We start from the raw sequence: 13996 nt of genomic DNA on the forward strand, positions 1-13996 counted from the left end.
TGGCGCCGCCTGTCCCTCCTATCCGAGGGGAGCCGGCATTGCGCATGCTCCGGGTAGGGGGTGGTGGGCCGGAGCGGTCAGCGGTGGCACCGTGGGGGGGATACGTCATCGGCGTCCACCAGCTTGCTCCCGTTCCCGAAGAGTCATCAGGAGGGCTGCTGTCCGCCGTGCCAGGGTCTGCCGGCCGTGGAACTGTCGGTGTGCTGTCGCCGAGGCGGAGGGCGGTGCTGTGACGGCCGGGGGAGCCGCGCGATTGGCCTCCCCCCGGCAGCTGGCCTGTCAGTCGGGTTGCAGGGGTGGCCCCAGGAGCCGCTCGCCCAGCCCTCTGACGGGGATGAAGCGTTGAGGGGGATGCGGTGCTCTTCGCGTTTGGGTTAAAGCTCCGCATCTACGTTCAGTTTGAAGGCAGAGCACCGGGGAAGACGGGTTGGAGGAGCCTGCGTAAGGCCGGACAGTGAGAGAGAGAGAGAGAGAGAGAGAGAGAGAGGGAGGGAGGGACAGGGACAGGGACAGGGAGAGAAAGATAGGGAGGGAGGGGGCAGAGAGTGAAAACCCCTTTTGGTCTATCACGTATGGCTCTATAGTAGAATTCATCTGTGGAAATATAGTGGAAAGGACGGAGCAGGTATAACCTGAAGGTGCCCGCGTTTATTTCACGCTTGTGGGTGCCCAGCATGGAGATGCAGAGATGGTCCACAAGGTGGAAAACGAGAAGGTGGCACTGGGACTCGGCTGTAACCGTGCTCGTCACCTTCGCCATCCTTCTCCTGCCTGGAGAGGTCAGAGGAGGTAAGAAAGCAAAGGGGAGCCGGGGAGTCCAGTCGTGTCCCCTCCTCTCCTGTCCGCCTGTCGTGTCTTTCCCCTCCTCCCCCCCCCAGCCTCGGAAGAAGGACCCAGGGCATGGCTGGGGTCCTGTTTCAGAGGAAACCTGTCAGAGCTGCTCCCGGTGCTGAGGAGGCGAAGGGTGAGGGGGCTGGAGACCCGCCGGCGTGGCTCCTCTTCAGTCTAAGCGTTTTGCTGCGAATGTGGCTTTAATGCAGTAAAGGGGATGCACACGGCTGGGGAAATGAAAGAAATGCTTGCAGAACAGAGTGGCTTCTCCCCTTCCAGCACTAAACTCAGTTTTGTGGAGTGTGCGTCCGATTTTCAGTTGTGTTGAACTTAGTTGTCACTCAACAAGTTGTGGCTGAAATAGAGCGACAAGTATCTGCCTTCTCCGAGGGGCGAGAAAAGGGAAAGTTGGGGAATGGAAGCCTCGGCTCTGATTTTCTCCGTTCTCCGCCTTTATTTTATTTTTATTATTTTTCCCCTTTGCAAAGGGTTTATTTTAGTGGTCAAGAAAGAGTGTTGCAGGACGCGAGGGGTGGAGAAAATCCGTTTGAAAGGGGCCCTTTGCCAGACGCTGAGGAGAGCACCTCCCGGCGGTGGCGGGGACCCGCAGGTGGGGTGCGGGGGGCTCGGCGGGCTCAGCTGGACAGTCGGTTTGCCTCCACACGCCCGTCGCCAGGCTGCTCCCCATTGTGCAGCCTCCCCGACGGAATCGAGTGGTCCCTTAGGTGCCCGCGGACTTGGTGGGCAGGGTGCAGTCCGCGATGGTAACTAGAGCCAGGCAGCAGTGCGGCAGCTTCATCAGAAACGAATCCTTCCACATCTCCGCCCTACCGCACCACTCCTCTTGCCCCACGCGCTGCTCCCTTCCGCACCCCGGCTTTTCGAGATGTGCTTGCACTTACGCGAAGCTGCAGTGTATGATCCGCAGTGGCGGGAGTGCTTTCCTCTCCTGGAAATGCTACTGCCTCTCCCTCTCTTCTTCCCTCCATCCTTTCCTCCCACCAGAGCCCGCAGGGGCATCTGGGGGCCAGCCTGTCTGAGGCTGAGCTTTTTATTTTTTCTCCATGAAGCGGTTCAGCTCTCTGAAGGAAAGGTTTAATTTTTATGCATTTATTACTTTACTGGGGTATTTTCTTGATCTGGATTCCCACTTTCTGAATTAACAGGCGTTCAAGAGGGAGCACAGTAAGGTGATAAGTTTCCGTTCAAGCCCTTCATACCTGGGTGCAACCTTGACGGTGTCAGATCCATCAGGGCTTCTGCCGTCTGCTGGCCCCATTTCTGACAGGGCTTGGAAGGGATCACATTTCATCCCTGCTGCAATTCCACAGGCTCCAGGGTGAATTAACCTCACAGAGCTTCAAGGATTCGGCTCCTCATTACTAAGTTGAAGCAGAATTTCTTCAAGAAGAAATACTGTCCGCAATGGCACAATAGATTTTATTTTTGTTTTTAATGCTTTTTATGTCACCATTCACAGTAGAACTGACCTAATTAAGTAGGATTTATGTATGCTATTTGCACATAATAGATTTGATGCAAATAAAAAGTTAAAACTCTAAACCCAAATACCCAGGAAAAATCAACAGAAATTATCTGGTACTTACGGAAATATATTAGGCAACAGTAGGCAGACTAATTTGGTTTTGGTGACTATTAAAAAGCTATATTAATTTTTTTTCCGGTAGTCTTATGTATAAAGCACATTTCAGCAACATAAAACTATGTAGTTTATGTTTGTAGAAGCATTATGAAAAGAACTTAATTCTTGAACTTTCCTGAAATACAGTATGCCATTTGCTTAGAAACAACAGGGTGCTGTGTGTTTAGGGCTTGATCTATTATTGAAGTCATTAAGAGTTTTTCCATTGACTACAGAGGGAGTAGAATTTGACCTAATTTCCCTAATGGAGTACAAGGGAGATATTTATGAATAATATTTTATGTATTTTAATCTTATTTAAAGTAGTTAAAAGATAAAACAGGACATAATGATTAATATTTGAAAGTAGGAGAGGGAAAATACTGAGGAATAAAGTAAAATAGCATACTGAAATAGGTAAACAGTATGACAAATGAAAATGCTGGATAAAATATGAAACTGCTCTTGTAAACTCTCTTGAAATAAATCCTATATTAAATTATCTGTTCATGAACTACCCCTATGTGAATAAAATTGCATGGGATATTCATATAAAGTGTTAATAATTTAGCAGTGACTTCTTTTTAAGACAGCAGAATTCATTCCATGTAGAGAAACCTCAAAAGATTCCTAAAATTCTTGACCTTTTTTCAAGTTTCTGTAACACAAAAAAGAAAGAGAAGTATGAGGTGTCTTTCATAATACCAAGAAAGGGGGTGTGAAGACCTGATTGGGCTCTTGAGGTATTTCTTCTTTAGACAGAAAATATTAGAGAAGTGAGAAATAACTGCATGGGAAAACTAGTGACTCGTATGTGGTCATCTCAGTGCCCACCAGCTCTTAAGCAGCTCTTTCTAGAAATATTTTTGCTTTATGACTTGGCTAAAGTAAACAAAATTCAGTATTTAAAAAGACATCCTTTGATTTCCTTTCCCCTTCTTCACCTTTAATACTAAATGTTTTGGTAATGTGTTTGGAATGAATAAACTCATTAAGCTGAAATGACATGGCTTCAACACTATAAATTTTTTTTTTTGCAAAGGCCTGGCATCAATGCACTATTGTGAGGCTGATTTAATTTTCATGCGCAAAGAAATGAAAAATCCATCTTTTTATTATTTATAAACTTTTTTCAAGCTAATAGAAATCCAGCTCTCGGTCTGAGTGCAAAAATATTTGCTGAAAATGATGCTATGAAGCTGTATCTAGAAAATACACATTGGACCTTCTGTGTAAATGACAAGCAGATTTATTTCTAATATGGAATAGATACTTTTTACAGTCATCCTACAAAATACAAAGGTTCCTTGTGCTTCCCACGCACAGGCTTGGAAACTAGTGGGAGTTGTAGGTGCAGAAGGAATGAAGAAATGGGTGCACTAAGTGATGGCAGGAGAGGTTTTTTTTTTTTGTGCACGCACGCTTAACACTTACTTATTTGTAATTATTTAGCAAGTTACACTGTGAAGATACAGATCTGTTTCTTGAGTGAAAACTATTTAATATGTCAGTCTAAACTGGTACAAAAAGGTGTTTTAAACTATGAAACCATGAATCTCTTCTCAGAACTGTTAGTAATATAAAGCACTTACTATTTTAACTGATCAATTCACTTTTAAGGTTGAAAAAGAATATAAATGTTTTCATTATTTTATATTGAAATAGCCTTATGGGTTGATTTTAGTTTAACAGAATGTTATTAAACTTCAGAAAGAGAACATACAGAGACTTCTCAGATATTCACAAAATGAGCAAAAGTGATACAAAGACCGATTTTACTAGATTCAGCTGGTAGACCTAGCTGAAGTTTTTTTGAGTCCCAGGGATCAGCAGGTGAAAGGGTCCAGTCTTCCTAGTACATTGCCAGAGACCACTATGCATATGTCTGTTTTGCTATAGAACTTAGATTTTTTTTTTTTTCCTAAGGTAAAATGATTATTTCAAGTTCAGCAACAGACATCTGACATAAAAAAATGACTGGTATGTGTTATGGATTCTCTAGAGCATAAATCTTTGCATTTAATTTAGAAGGAGACTTTACAAGGATCCCAGAAAGATCTATTATGGCTGCAGAAAAACTGTCTTTTTATTAGCTCTGCAGAAAAGAAGTTTCTTAACTTCAGTTTTGTGTATATATTTTTACAAATGTAATTGCATATAAGTACATATAGAATATCCACAAATATTCACTGTTTTTGGCTTGAAATAATACTCTGCCTAGTAGCTACTAGTGAAATGTCACTAGAAAAAAAAAATCTTTGATGTAAGACCTTTCCTGGTGCCATGGTGTTTTCACTGAAAAAAAAAAAAAGCATTATTGGCAATATTGGTCACTGTAGCAGTTGGAAAATGTTGGAAAGGAGTTGTCATGCTCAGTTTTATAACTCTCTTGCCAAAAGTGATTTGGGCTCCTCCAGATAAGGCCCTTAATTCTAACAAGGTTGCAGTGTAATAAAAGAGCCATGCTATTACTACTGAGGTTATACCTAAGTCACACTGGATCAATTATGTTTTTCCCGGATTTGTTCTGTACAGTGCTGAACAGTAGGGTTTCCATCTGCCAGAAAGATTTTGAAGTTGCTTTTCTTTTCTCTGTAGAGCTGTCTGCTGCTTTTCAGTAGAAATCCTCCCAACACTGATTAATTTATCATTGTTCTAAGTATTTGTTGATAACAGGGAGGAATAAATTAAGCAGAGCTTGGGAGAAATCTCTTATGTGCTAAGAATGCGAAGTCTCTAAAGATTTGCCCTCTGGATGGACAGAATAGGGAACAGTGGCTTAAACAGAATTAGGTGAACACACATGCCTGTTGCAAGGGCTTGTAACTGTACTATTCAGTGTTAAATACCAAGTTTATAGACTGTAAGGATTAATTGTTGACCTGGCTATTAACAATAGTAGTAGAATCTGGCAGAACTTAAATTCTATTTAGAACATTATAGGGATTATAACATAATTATAATTATGTTATAATCCCTTATAACATAAGGGATTATAAAAACCTTTATAAATTCTAGGTCTGGGGCTTCACTGTATGTCAAAATGTTAATGCATACAGTATGTGAAATACAGGTTATTTGGCAGAGCTGATATTACGGAAGCAAAGTGTTTGCTGCAAAGCAGATTGAAAGCTGATTATGATAAGATGATTAAAGAAATTAAGATCCTGATCCTGCTATGAATAATGTCACTGGCAGTTCAACTTTGTCTACAATACAAATTGACTTGAGTCAAATTATAGTTATGTTGTTAAAGTATTGCAGTCTAAGTTTTACCTAGTATGTCTCTTACCTGTATTTTTACTCAAATTATCACAGTAACCTGATCAAACATTCATAGGTTATATATCTGTAAAAAAATAATAATATTTTACAACCTTGAGATCTGTGTAAGTGTGATTCCTGCTAATATCAGTAGGATATGGAATCTAATTCAATTTCCTTGCATAGCTTTCAAAAGGGAGGCAATACCTTTGGCATTAGTGAAAATATGGTCAAAGTTTTTACTTGTATGATTTTTAAAAAATCATGTAGTTCATCAAATTGAATAGGGTTACTTTAAATGGCACTACTTGTCAGTTTTGTTTTGCCTTTTTTTTTTTTTGCTTATAGCTAAAAATATGTCCCATGTTTGAAAACTCCCAATCATTAAAAGATATTTTTGAAGTCTGTTTGAATTATTTCTGACTAAATACATCGATTGACAAAGCTTTTATATGGGGTCAATTTCTTTCAAGTTTAATTGCTGAGGGAACACCTTATTTCCTCCTATGGTAGTGACCATTTTTTTAGATTGTGTCTCTTTTTTGATATGGTAATAGAAATAGGTTACTCGAAGAATTTAGTAATTATTTTTCTGATTTTCACAGTTGGGAGTACTGTCTTCCCTGTCTGTATATAAGGAACTTTTTGAGTCTTTAGCAGGGGCCTCAACCTAGACACTTGGACTGCAGTTCTGGTATAATCTGCTGTGGTGTAAAATAGGAATAACTCCACTGAAGTATTGAGACAGATGTTAAAATACTGTAAAATGATGGATCAATACAGGTCTGCACCAGATTATGAACTAGTCAGATCTTTTGTGTGTAACAAGTGAAACATTTTACAGAGTCAGGATCAGGTCCTTAGTGATTGACTGTGGTCAGTGTGGCTGAGCAAGTGACAAGGTTTATACTGTGCAGGTGTTACAGATTGATCTTTAAAAAGGGATATAGTTAGTAGTTAGTACCAAAAATGCATCCCATATATGCATGGACTGTCTCTATTTTGAAATACTATTATGTATGTAGCAGATTTTGCAGCATAGGAAGTCAGTGAAATTTTTTGTGGAAACAGCTGAAGTAGCTAGGTCTTAGCAGTTTCATACAAGCCAATTGCTGGTGAACTAGTCAACCATAGGTCATATGAAGCATTCCTGTATGCATCTGGATAATCTTTAGTTCTTGAAATCATTAAATATGAAAGCCCTGCAGTAACATCTTCTTCTAGAAGTGTCATTATCCAAGATCCCAATTACTTAATTCATCGAAAAGCTAATATGTAGGAAAATTTTTAACAGCTAAAACCAACCTTGGAGTATGTCTCTAGAAACATATACATGGGAAATATTCACTTAATCTCATAAATTTATATTTGGGTACCTGTGAAAAAAAAACAGCTTGATTTTCAGGAGCACTATGTAATTACTTTAGGCAGCTTAGTTGGTTCTGTTTTTATACCTGGAAGATGCTCTGTAGCTCAGTTTTGCAGCCCCAAAAATGGGAGTTCATTTTATCCAGTTGTGAATGGGAGTTCATTTTATCCAGTTGTGAAAAGGCCTTTGGTTATGAGAAGTATTGGAACTTTCACAAAGGACATTTCACAGCTAATGCTTCTGGATGCTTGCTCCCAGAACAGTCTTCTGTTCCATGTTTGGGCTCTCAGTAGAGAGTTAGGAGACAGGCAATTCTCAGACTGCCAATCCCAAAAGCCTGTGAGGAAGTGCAGATCTGCCCAGCTAGCCCAGTAGCCTGCTTGAGCCTCTTCTGATGCTTAGACACCTATGGCAGAACTAGAGAGAATTGCTTGGGATAGAGAGACCAGAGCCTGCAGTGGGAAGCTAATAGAGGCCTATCTAAGAAATGGGAAGATCAGTGAAGCATTTTGGGCATGACATGCTTTTGAATTCCTGCTCTGTACTAATGCTTAACAGATGAAGTACATAGTAAATTGTCAAGTACAGATAATAAGTATCACTGTTTTTATTTTACACATAAATAAAATTTGTAAGGATAAACATAACAAAAGTATTCCTACCAAATAAAATTTGTAAGGATAAACATAACAAAAGTATTCCTACCACATTAGAAGTAGCACACATTTCTAAATGGGTCCTGTCTTGTCTCCTGAAGATCAATAAGCTAAGTCTAACAAATCCAAATCTTAGCACTTCTCCTTTTTGATAATTTGGCAAAGGGGCAACATTTATTACTCTTTCTGCTTTAGCAAACTTAGGTCTAGCTGGTAAACTAAATGCTTGCTAATTGGTGATAGAATCAGAAACTGGGCTGATAATCTTTGAGAAGGAATGCAAGGAGGGGAAAAGTTACCAGGTTTCACAGTAGAACTGCTGAAACAGCTTGACAATTGGAAGCTAAATGAAGCTTTATAAAACTTGAACACCATCTGTATTGAAGACTGTTTTTAAAAGAGAAACATTTCTCCCTTTTTTTGTTCTCATAGCACTGTTCTGAGAGGTCAACAGCAGAAACTGAAGAATAGTTACCCCTTCACATTAGTTGTTCTAGTTTATGAAAATATTTTCCTCTCTTATATTCGTTAAACCTTGGACTGTCTAATGTGTGTGAGTTAGAAACTTTCATCATAGATTATTTTTACTCACCTATAAAATACATGGAGGGTCCTTAGAATGAGCGCTTACAATGACTCAAAATTTTAAGATAAACTAAATAACTGTAGGCTGTTATGCCTTTAATAGGTAGCATAGTTTCAAAAAGCTGTGTAGCAGCCAGTGCCTTGTTTTTAAATTTCCAAATATATACCTAGAAATCTAACATCCAGCCTATTTTGAAGTCTTGTCCACAAATATAAGGAGTCCCTTCATAAGTACCCACTAAGTACGCATATTTTAGCTTACTAGGCTATAATTAGCTTCTACTCTTTAAATGCTCTGTCACAGTGAAATAAAACTGGACTAAACTTTGAAAAACCACTTCATTTTGCATTGAAATTAATGTTTCAACACTCTTAAGCTTTAGTTTCACGGTGTTTCTGTTGGAACAGATTACTGGCAGGATGAAACATATTTCCATGGAAAAAAATATGAAGTAAAATAATAGTAATTTAAAAACATTAGTCTTCCTAAATTTTGCTGATAATTCTTTATACTGGGCCAGAGCAAGCCCCTTTCTACTCCAGGGTTGTATCTCGCAATTTACAAGTTATTATTTTTAGATAAAACAGGTTATTTGTGGAGTCATCACTGATAAATTTTCACTTTAATTAATCAAAAGAAGGACATTGCTGAATAATTATGATGACTCAAAGTTATCTATTATCTCTGAAAAACACATACTACTGTTTATTACAAAAATGTTTACTATATCCAAAAAGGGAAAACCCATAGTTACCAAAGGTATTAACAGTACAGCAAACAGTTGCACACTCACTTTACTAAGGTATATGCATAAAGAATACCAGCTCTTTTTTTCCCCCTTGAGTTTTGTTATTATTTACTTTTAAAGTATGACCCCCCAGTATGCAGTGTGGGAGCATCTTGTAAATTATGTAGGTCAACATAGCCTTAAAGTAGGGAAGTCTCGTTGGGCCTGAGCTCTCATAAACTTAAGAGACCAAGACCCAGAAATTACCAGATCAAGATCTAAATCTAATAGGATTTCAATTTCTATGCTTTATTAGGAATTTGAACAGAAAGAAAAAATGTTTTAGTCTAAATGAGTCATCCCCTGAACAGTTTCTCATGAGAATTAATTTTGTAACCAGAAGTTGTTACTACAGTCACTTTCCTCTCAGTCCTGGAAAGTTTTGCTTTGAGGCCTGACAGTGAAACCCTTCCTTCTGAAAATGCAGATGGTTGATTCCTGCCTATACCCTATCTTGAATAAAAGTATGTTTTGAACTGTTTGGTCATTAGTAACCCAGCGCCTTTAATAGCAGCTAAAAATGCTTTGCTGTACAGTTCGTAGAAAGAGGTGTTGATGGTGGGAGTGCTGATTGACAGAGTTGAACATGAGCAGCTTGTGCCCAGGCAGCCAGGAAGCCACCAGCATCCTGGCCTGTATCAACACCAGTGCGGCAGCAGGGCCATGGCAGGGACTGTGCCCTGCACTGGGCACTGGTGAGGCCGCACCTTGAATCCTGTGTTCACCTCTGGGCCCCTCACTGCAAAAGAGACATTGAGGTGCAGGAGCAGGGCCAGAGAAGGGCAATGGAGCTGGTGAAGGGTTTGAAGCGCAAGTGTGAAGAACTGCTGGTGGACCTGGGTGGGGGGTTTAGTCTGGAGAAGAGAAGGCTCAAGGGGAGACCTTATCGCTCCCTACAACTGCCTGACAGGAGGTTGTAGTGAGGTGGGGTTGGTCTCTGCTTCCAAGGGGCAAGTGACAGGACAAGAGAAAATGGCCTCAAGCTGCACCAGGGGAGGTTTAGATTGGAGATTAGGAGCAATTTGTTCCCCAGAGGATGCTCAGGCATTAGAACAGGCTGGAGTCACCGTCCCTGCAAGTGTTCACACACCATGTAGATGAGGCCCTTAGTGACTTGGGTTAGTGCTGTCCTTGGCATTGCTGGGGTAAAGGACTTGATGATCTTAAAGGTCTTTTCTAACCCAGTTAATTCTATGAAAGAGAAGTTTGGTATAGTCCATCTAAAAAGGTTCAGGGCTATATATTAATTTCTCCTTGCAGCTTCTAAGTGGTTTGCAGCATGTTCTGTGTAGAATAGAAGAAAATTGAAGGTGAGGAACCTTCTAGGTAAGGACAGTTGTCCATTCTGACTTCCTTGGTTATCTTTTAAGGAGTAATCAAATTCACTCAAAAGAACTCCAGTGACTAATATCTTTTCAATCTGTATATATTCCGAGGCTGCTGAGTACCACTGCATGCATCTGTGATAAGATTGCTCTAGATGTCTGACCTCTTAAGAAATGAGTAAGACAGGAAATACTGTGTCATATACGTAGTAATAGGAAAGTTGTGATGGAATTGACCCATAAACGGTTTCTCAATACAGCTTTATGTAGGAAAGGATGGTTAGAAACCTGCCTGATAACCCACTAGCCTGTGTAAGTCAAAAAAGAATTTCTGAGGAATCACTCACAAGTATGCAGAAATTTTTGTTGCAAAATTTGTTAGTAAAATAGCATCCAGGTAATTGTCTACCAATGAAATGAATTCAAGACAGAATTTGTCAATTGATTTGTGACAGCAGCAGACTTAAATTACTAGTAAGATACTGTGAGTGGAAGTTGATAGTGTGCTAAGAAACAGGAGATCAAGTGTTTCATATGCTTAAGTATAAATTTGTTGACATACCAACTGGCTGCTTAGAGTGATATGGGACAAAACAGTCTACTTACGTGCAACAATGCAGCTCCATTTTCAGTGTGTGTGAATGGCTTTATATTTACATACCTAGCCTTTGCATTAATGTTACTAGGTGGATTTGAGTAAATCTATGCTATTAGAGTAAGGCTATGGAGAAATTCTTTGGGTTTGGATCATTGCTGCATTTGGTCATCAGCTGGAAGATTGTAGAAAAGCATGTCTTGTAAATCAGAACATTTCCATTAATACAATGCCGCGGAATTGACTCAGTCAGAGATCAATGTGATCACACAAAAAGCCATTTATTGCAAAGCATTAGCTCCTTATATACTGTTGCTTACACACACCTACAGCAATTTGGCATATCATGATTGGATACTTGTCTTAAAGACCCTTAGTGACTAACATATAATTGGTTAAGCACAGGTGTGAGAACTTGACCTCGAACGCTTGCCAACAGTCCACAGTTCTCATCACTCAGTGAATTACAGCTTCTTATCTTGCTTGCTTAGGCTTCCTCGGGCCTCCCATGGCCTTGCTGTATCCCTCGGAGTTATTCAGAGCTCATGTACCAAATATCCATTCTCTTGTGAGAACACTGTCTCCACATCTCCCCCTTTTTAGTTTTACTAAAAGTTTTTTACAGTTTGGTGTGTCTGCTCTATCATTGCTGGACTTGTGTAACATAACAGCCCACTACTCTAGGCAGCATTATTTCAGTAAGACTGGTCTGATTTGAAGTCACTTGAACCTTTATAACATGTGGCATACCAGTGAATCCTACACACCATGTAAGAGGATGGAATAATGGGGATTTAACAGATGTGCTCAGTATACTTGTCCATTACTCATGGTCACACATAATAGAACAGATATTACAAAGATTTTACAAAGATTTCTACCATTGCTGTTCCTTCATGTGGTTGAGTTCTGCGGCTTTGTTCGTTTCGCTGGCAGCCAGTATGGTTCTGTTGATAGCTGTACACAGCTGGGCCTGCCCTTTTTCCCCTGGATGGCTCTCTGATAACAGCGGAGGTCAGCCCTCACATCAAGGTCTGGCATGACATGTGTCTTCACCGCTCTACGCCTGCTGGGTTGCAGCCAGCAGTGGAGCTAAAGGTTCTTCTTGGTGGCAGACACAGAGGCCAACCCAGTCTTGCCCTTGACTATGGTAGGAGGCATTTGGTCAATCTCAGTCCTTGCACCTTGTTGTCAATGCAGAGTTTCACCTGCTTCATCCAGTAACAAGTCACTACTACAGCAAAGCACACATAGATTTACATTAGCAGAGTAACTATTACAGAGTGCATCAGCATGTTGAAGATGCTGATGGCAGTGGGTGACTAACCAAAGAAACTTCCTACCAGTGGAGTTTTCCCACTCTCTTAATTTGTTCCATTACCTGCTTTGTAACAGTACCATCATCTTAGAATCTTTCTAGCTTTTGCTTTAGCATTTTCTAGCAGCTGCTGCAAATCTGCATTAACATCTCTTTCACAAGTGATAAATCCATACAATACAAGGTATTGTTTCTTGTTAGCAACTGGCTAGTAAATACAGGTGATTTTATACACAAAATCACAACCTCTAGTAATAGCTACTTTTCAAGCACACATATTCCAGCTGTTACTTTTCAGTTGCCCCCAAGTGATGTTTTACAGTCATTCCTTTCTTTCTGTCTCATTCTGCTTGGGGTTTTCACGGTCAGCTTCTGTAGATGATGCATCGAGTTCTTCCACTCATCTGTCCCACTCATGGCAAGGCTTGACAGACTTTGCAGGCAGCTGCCACGGACTTCTAGGTAGAAGGACACAAATATACCCTTTCATCCGAGTTATCAGTTCTTGAGAAATAGACAGGTTAAAGTGATTCCTTAAAGCAGAAGCATTCTGATGCAAACAGAATGTGAAGCAGCTGCAGAAATAGACTGCACAGTGTTAACAGTCAAAGGGGTTTGCTCCATCATTACACTCCCCCCTATTTTTTTTTTTTTTGTCGTACAAGCAGAATCAAAAGCAATACTTCCTAACCCCTATGGCTCAGACCACATTGTAACATTATAAGGGGGGTTTCCTTGAACCCTTTATATTTGATCAGCCTGTCAGTGTCCCAGGAAAGACGAGACCCTTGTGTCTGACCAGCCTGTCTGCATCCCACTGTGGGAATCGTACTGGACAGCCCACTGTATCGGAGGGTGATTCGACTAACCTATTCAGGGACCCACACTGACAGTGTCAATGAATCAAATCCCTTACGTGCTGTTGATAGTACACTGGCTGGAAAACAAGCTTGAAGCAATACACACCAAAACTACAGTCACTAATAACAGCTAGAGTGAGTTATCGTTACCCATTTTTTCTTCTTTTTAAAGTCGCTCACCCTGCTTTGCACAGCTAAAACCACTGGCCTATCGGCATCAGCCTTCTCAGCAGCAGCAACCATAAATACCTGCCGCACTTTTGCATTAACCCTTTCTTGCCCAAAATGTTAAATTGCTACCCGTTAAAAACTTTTACATGAACCTGACAACAAAAAATATACAGAACACTGTCTGCCCTCATCACACACACACACACACACACACACACATAGGATCCCACAAGCACACTCCCCACAACTACAAAATTTGAAACACAAAATCCAGACAATCATTACTCCCACTACACGGTCCCACATACCGAACGTGGCACAAGGACCTTGTGAAGACTATCAGGAAACCAGCTCCGAGAAGCATCATCGCAGTGTGAGGTGGCAGGCTCAACCTTAGCGGGTGTCCCCACAGAGGCTCTGCCTCCCTCACATCGCATGAGGCTTGGGCTTTAATACTGACCAAAATGCACACTCATTCTGACACAGGTGGCCAGCCTATGTTGGAAGAAGTTGCCAGAAATATCTATAAAGGTTTCCAAGGGTTGATAGAAGCATGGACATAATTATATTTACCAACTTCTAGTACATGAGT

The 13996-nt window shown here is 40.7% G+C and overlaps 1 protein-coding gene across 4 annotated transcripts in view; it reads left to right on the forward strand.

Moving 5' to 3' along the window:
- Nucleotides 1-526: 526 nt before the first annotated feature.
- COL11A1 (collagen type XI alpha 1 chain) overlaps nt 527-13996 on the forward strand; it is a 168456-nt gene continuing 154986 nt past the window's right edge. For 3 of the 4 annotated variants that reach the window (XM_031054761.2, XM_031054762.2, XM_031054760.2), the window contains exon 1: nt 527-789. In XM_031054761.2, the coding sequence (XP_030910621.1) occupies nt 675-789 (115 nt within the window). In that variant the 5' untranslated portion in view covers nt 527-674. The remainder of the gene's footprint in view (nt 790-13996) is intronic. The other variant, XM_005140969.4, reaches the window with a different exon arrangement.

Source organism: Melopsittacus undulatus, chromosome 6 (genome assembly GCF_012275295.1).
Source record: "Melopsittacus undulatus isolate bMelUnd1 chromosome 6, bMelUnd1.mat.Z, whole genome shotgun sequence".
Classification (NCBI taxonomy): domain Eukaryota; kingdom Metazoa; phylum Chordata; class Aves; order Psittaciformes; family Psittaculidae; genus Melopsittacus; species Melopsittacus undulatus.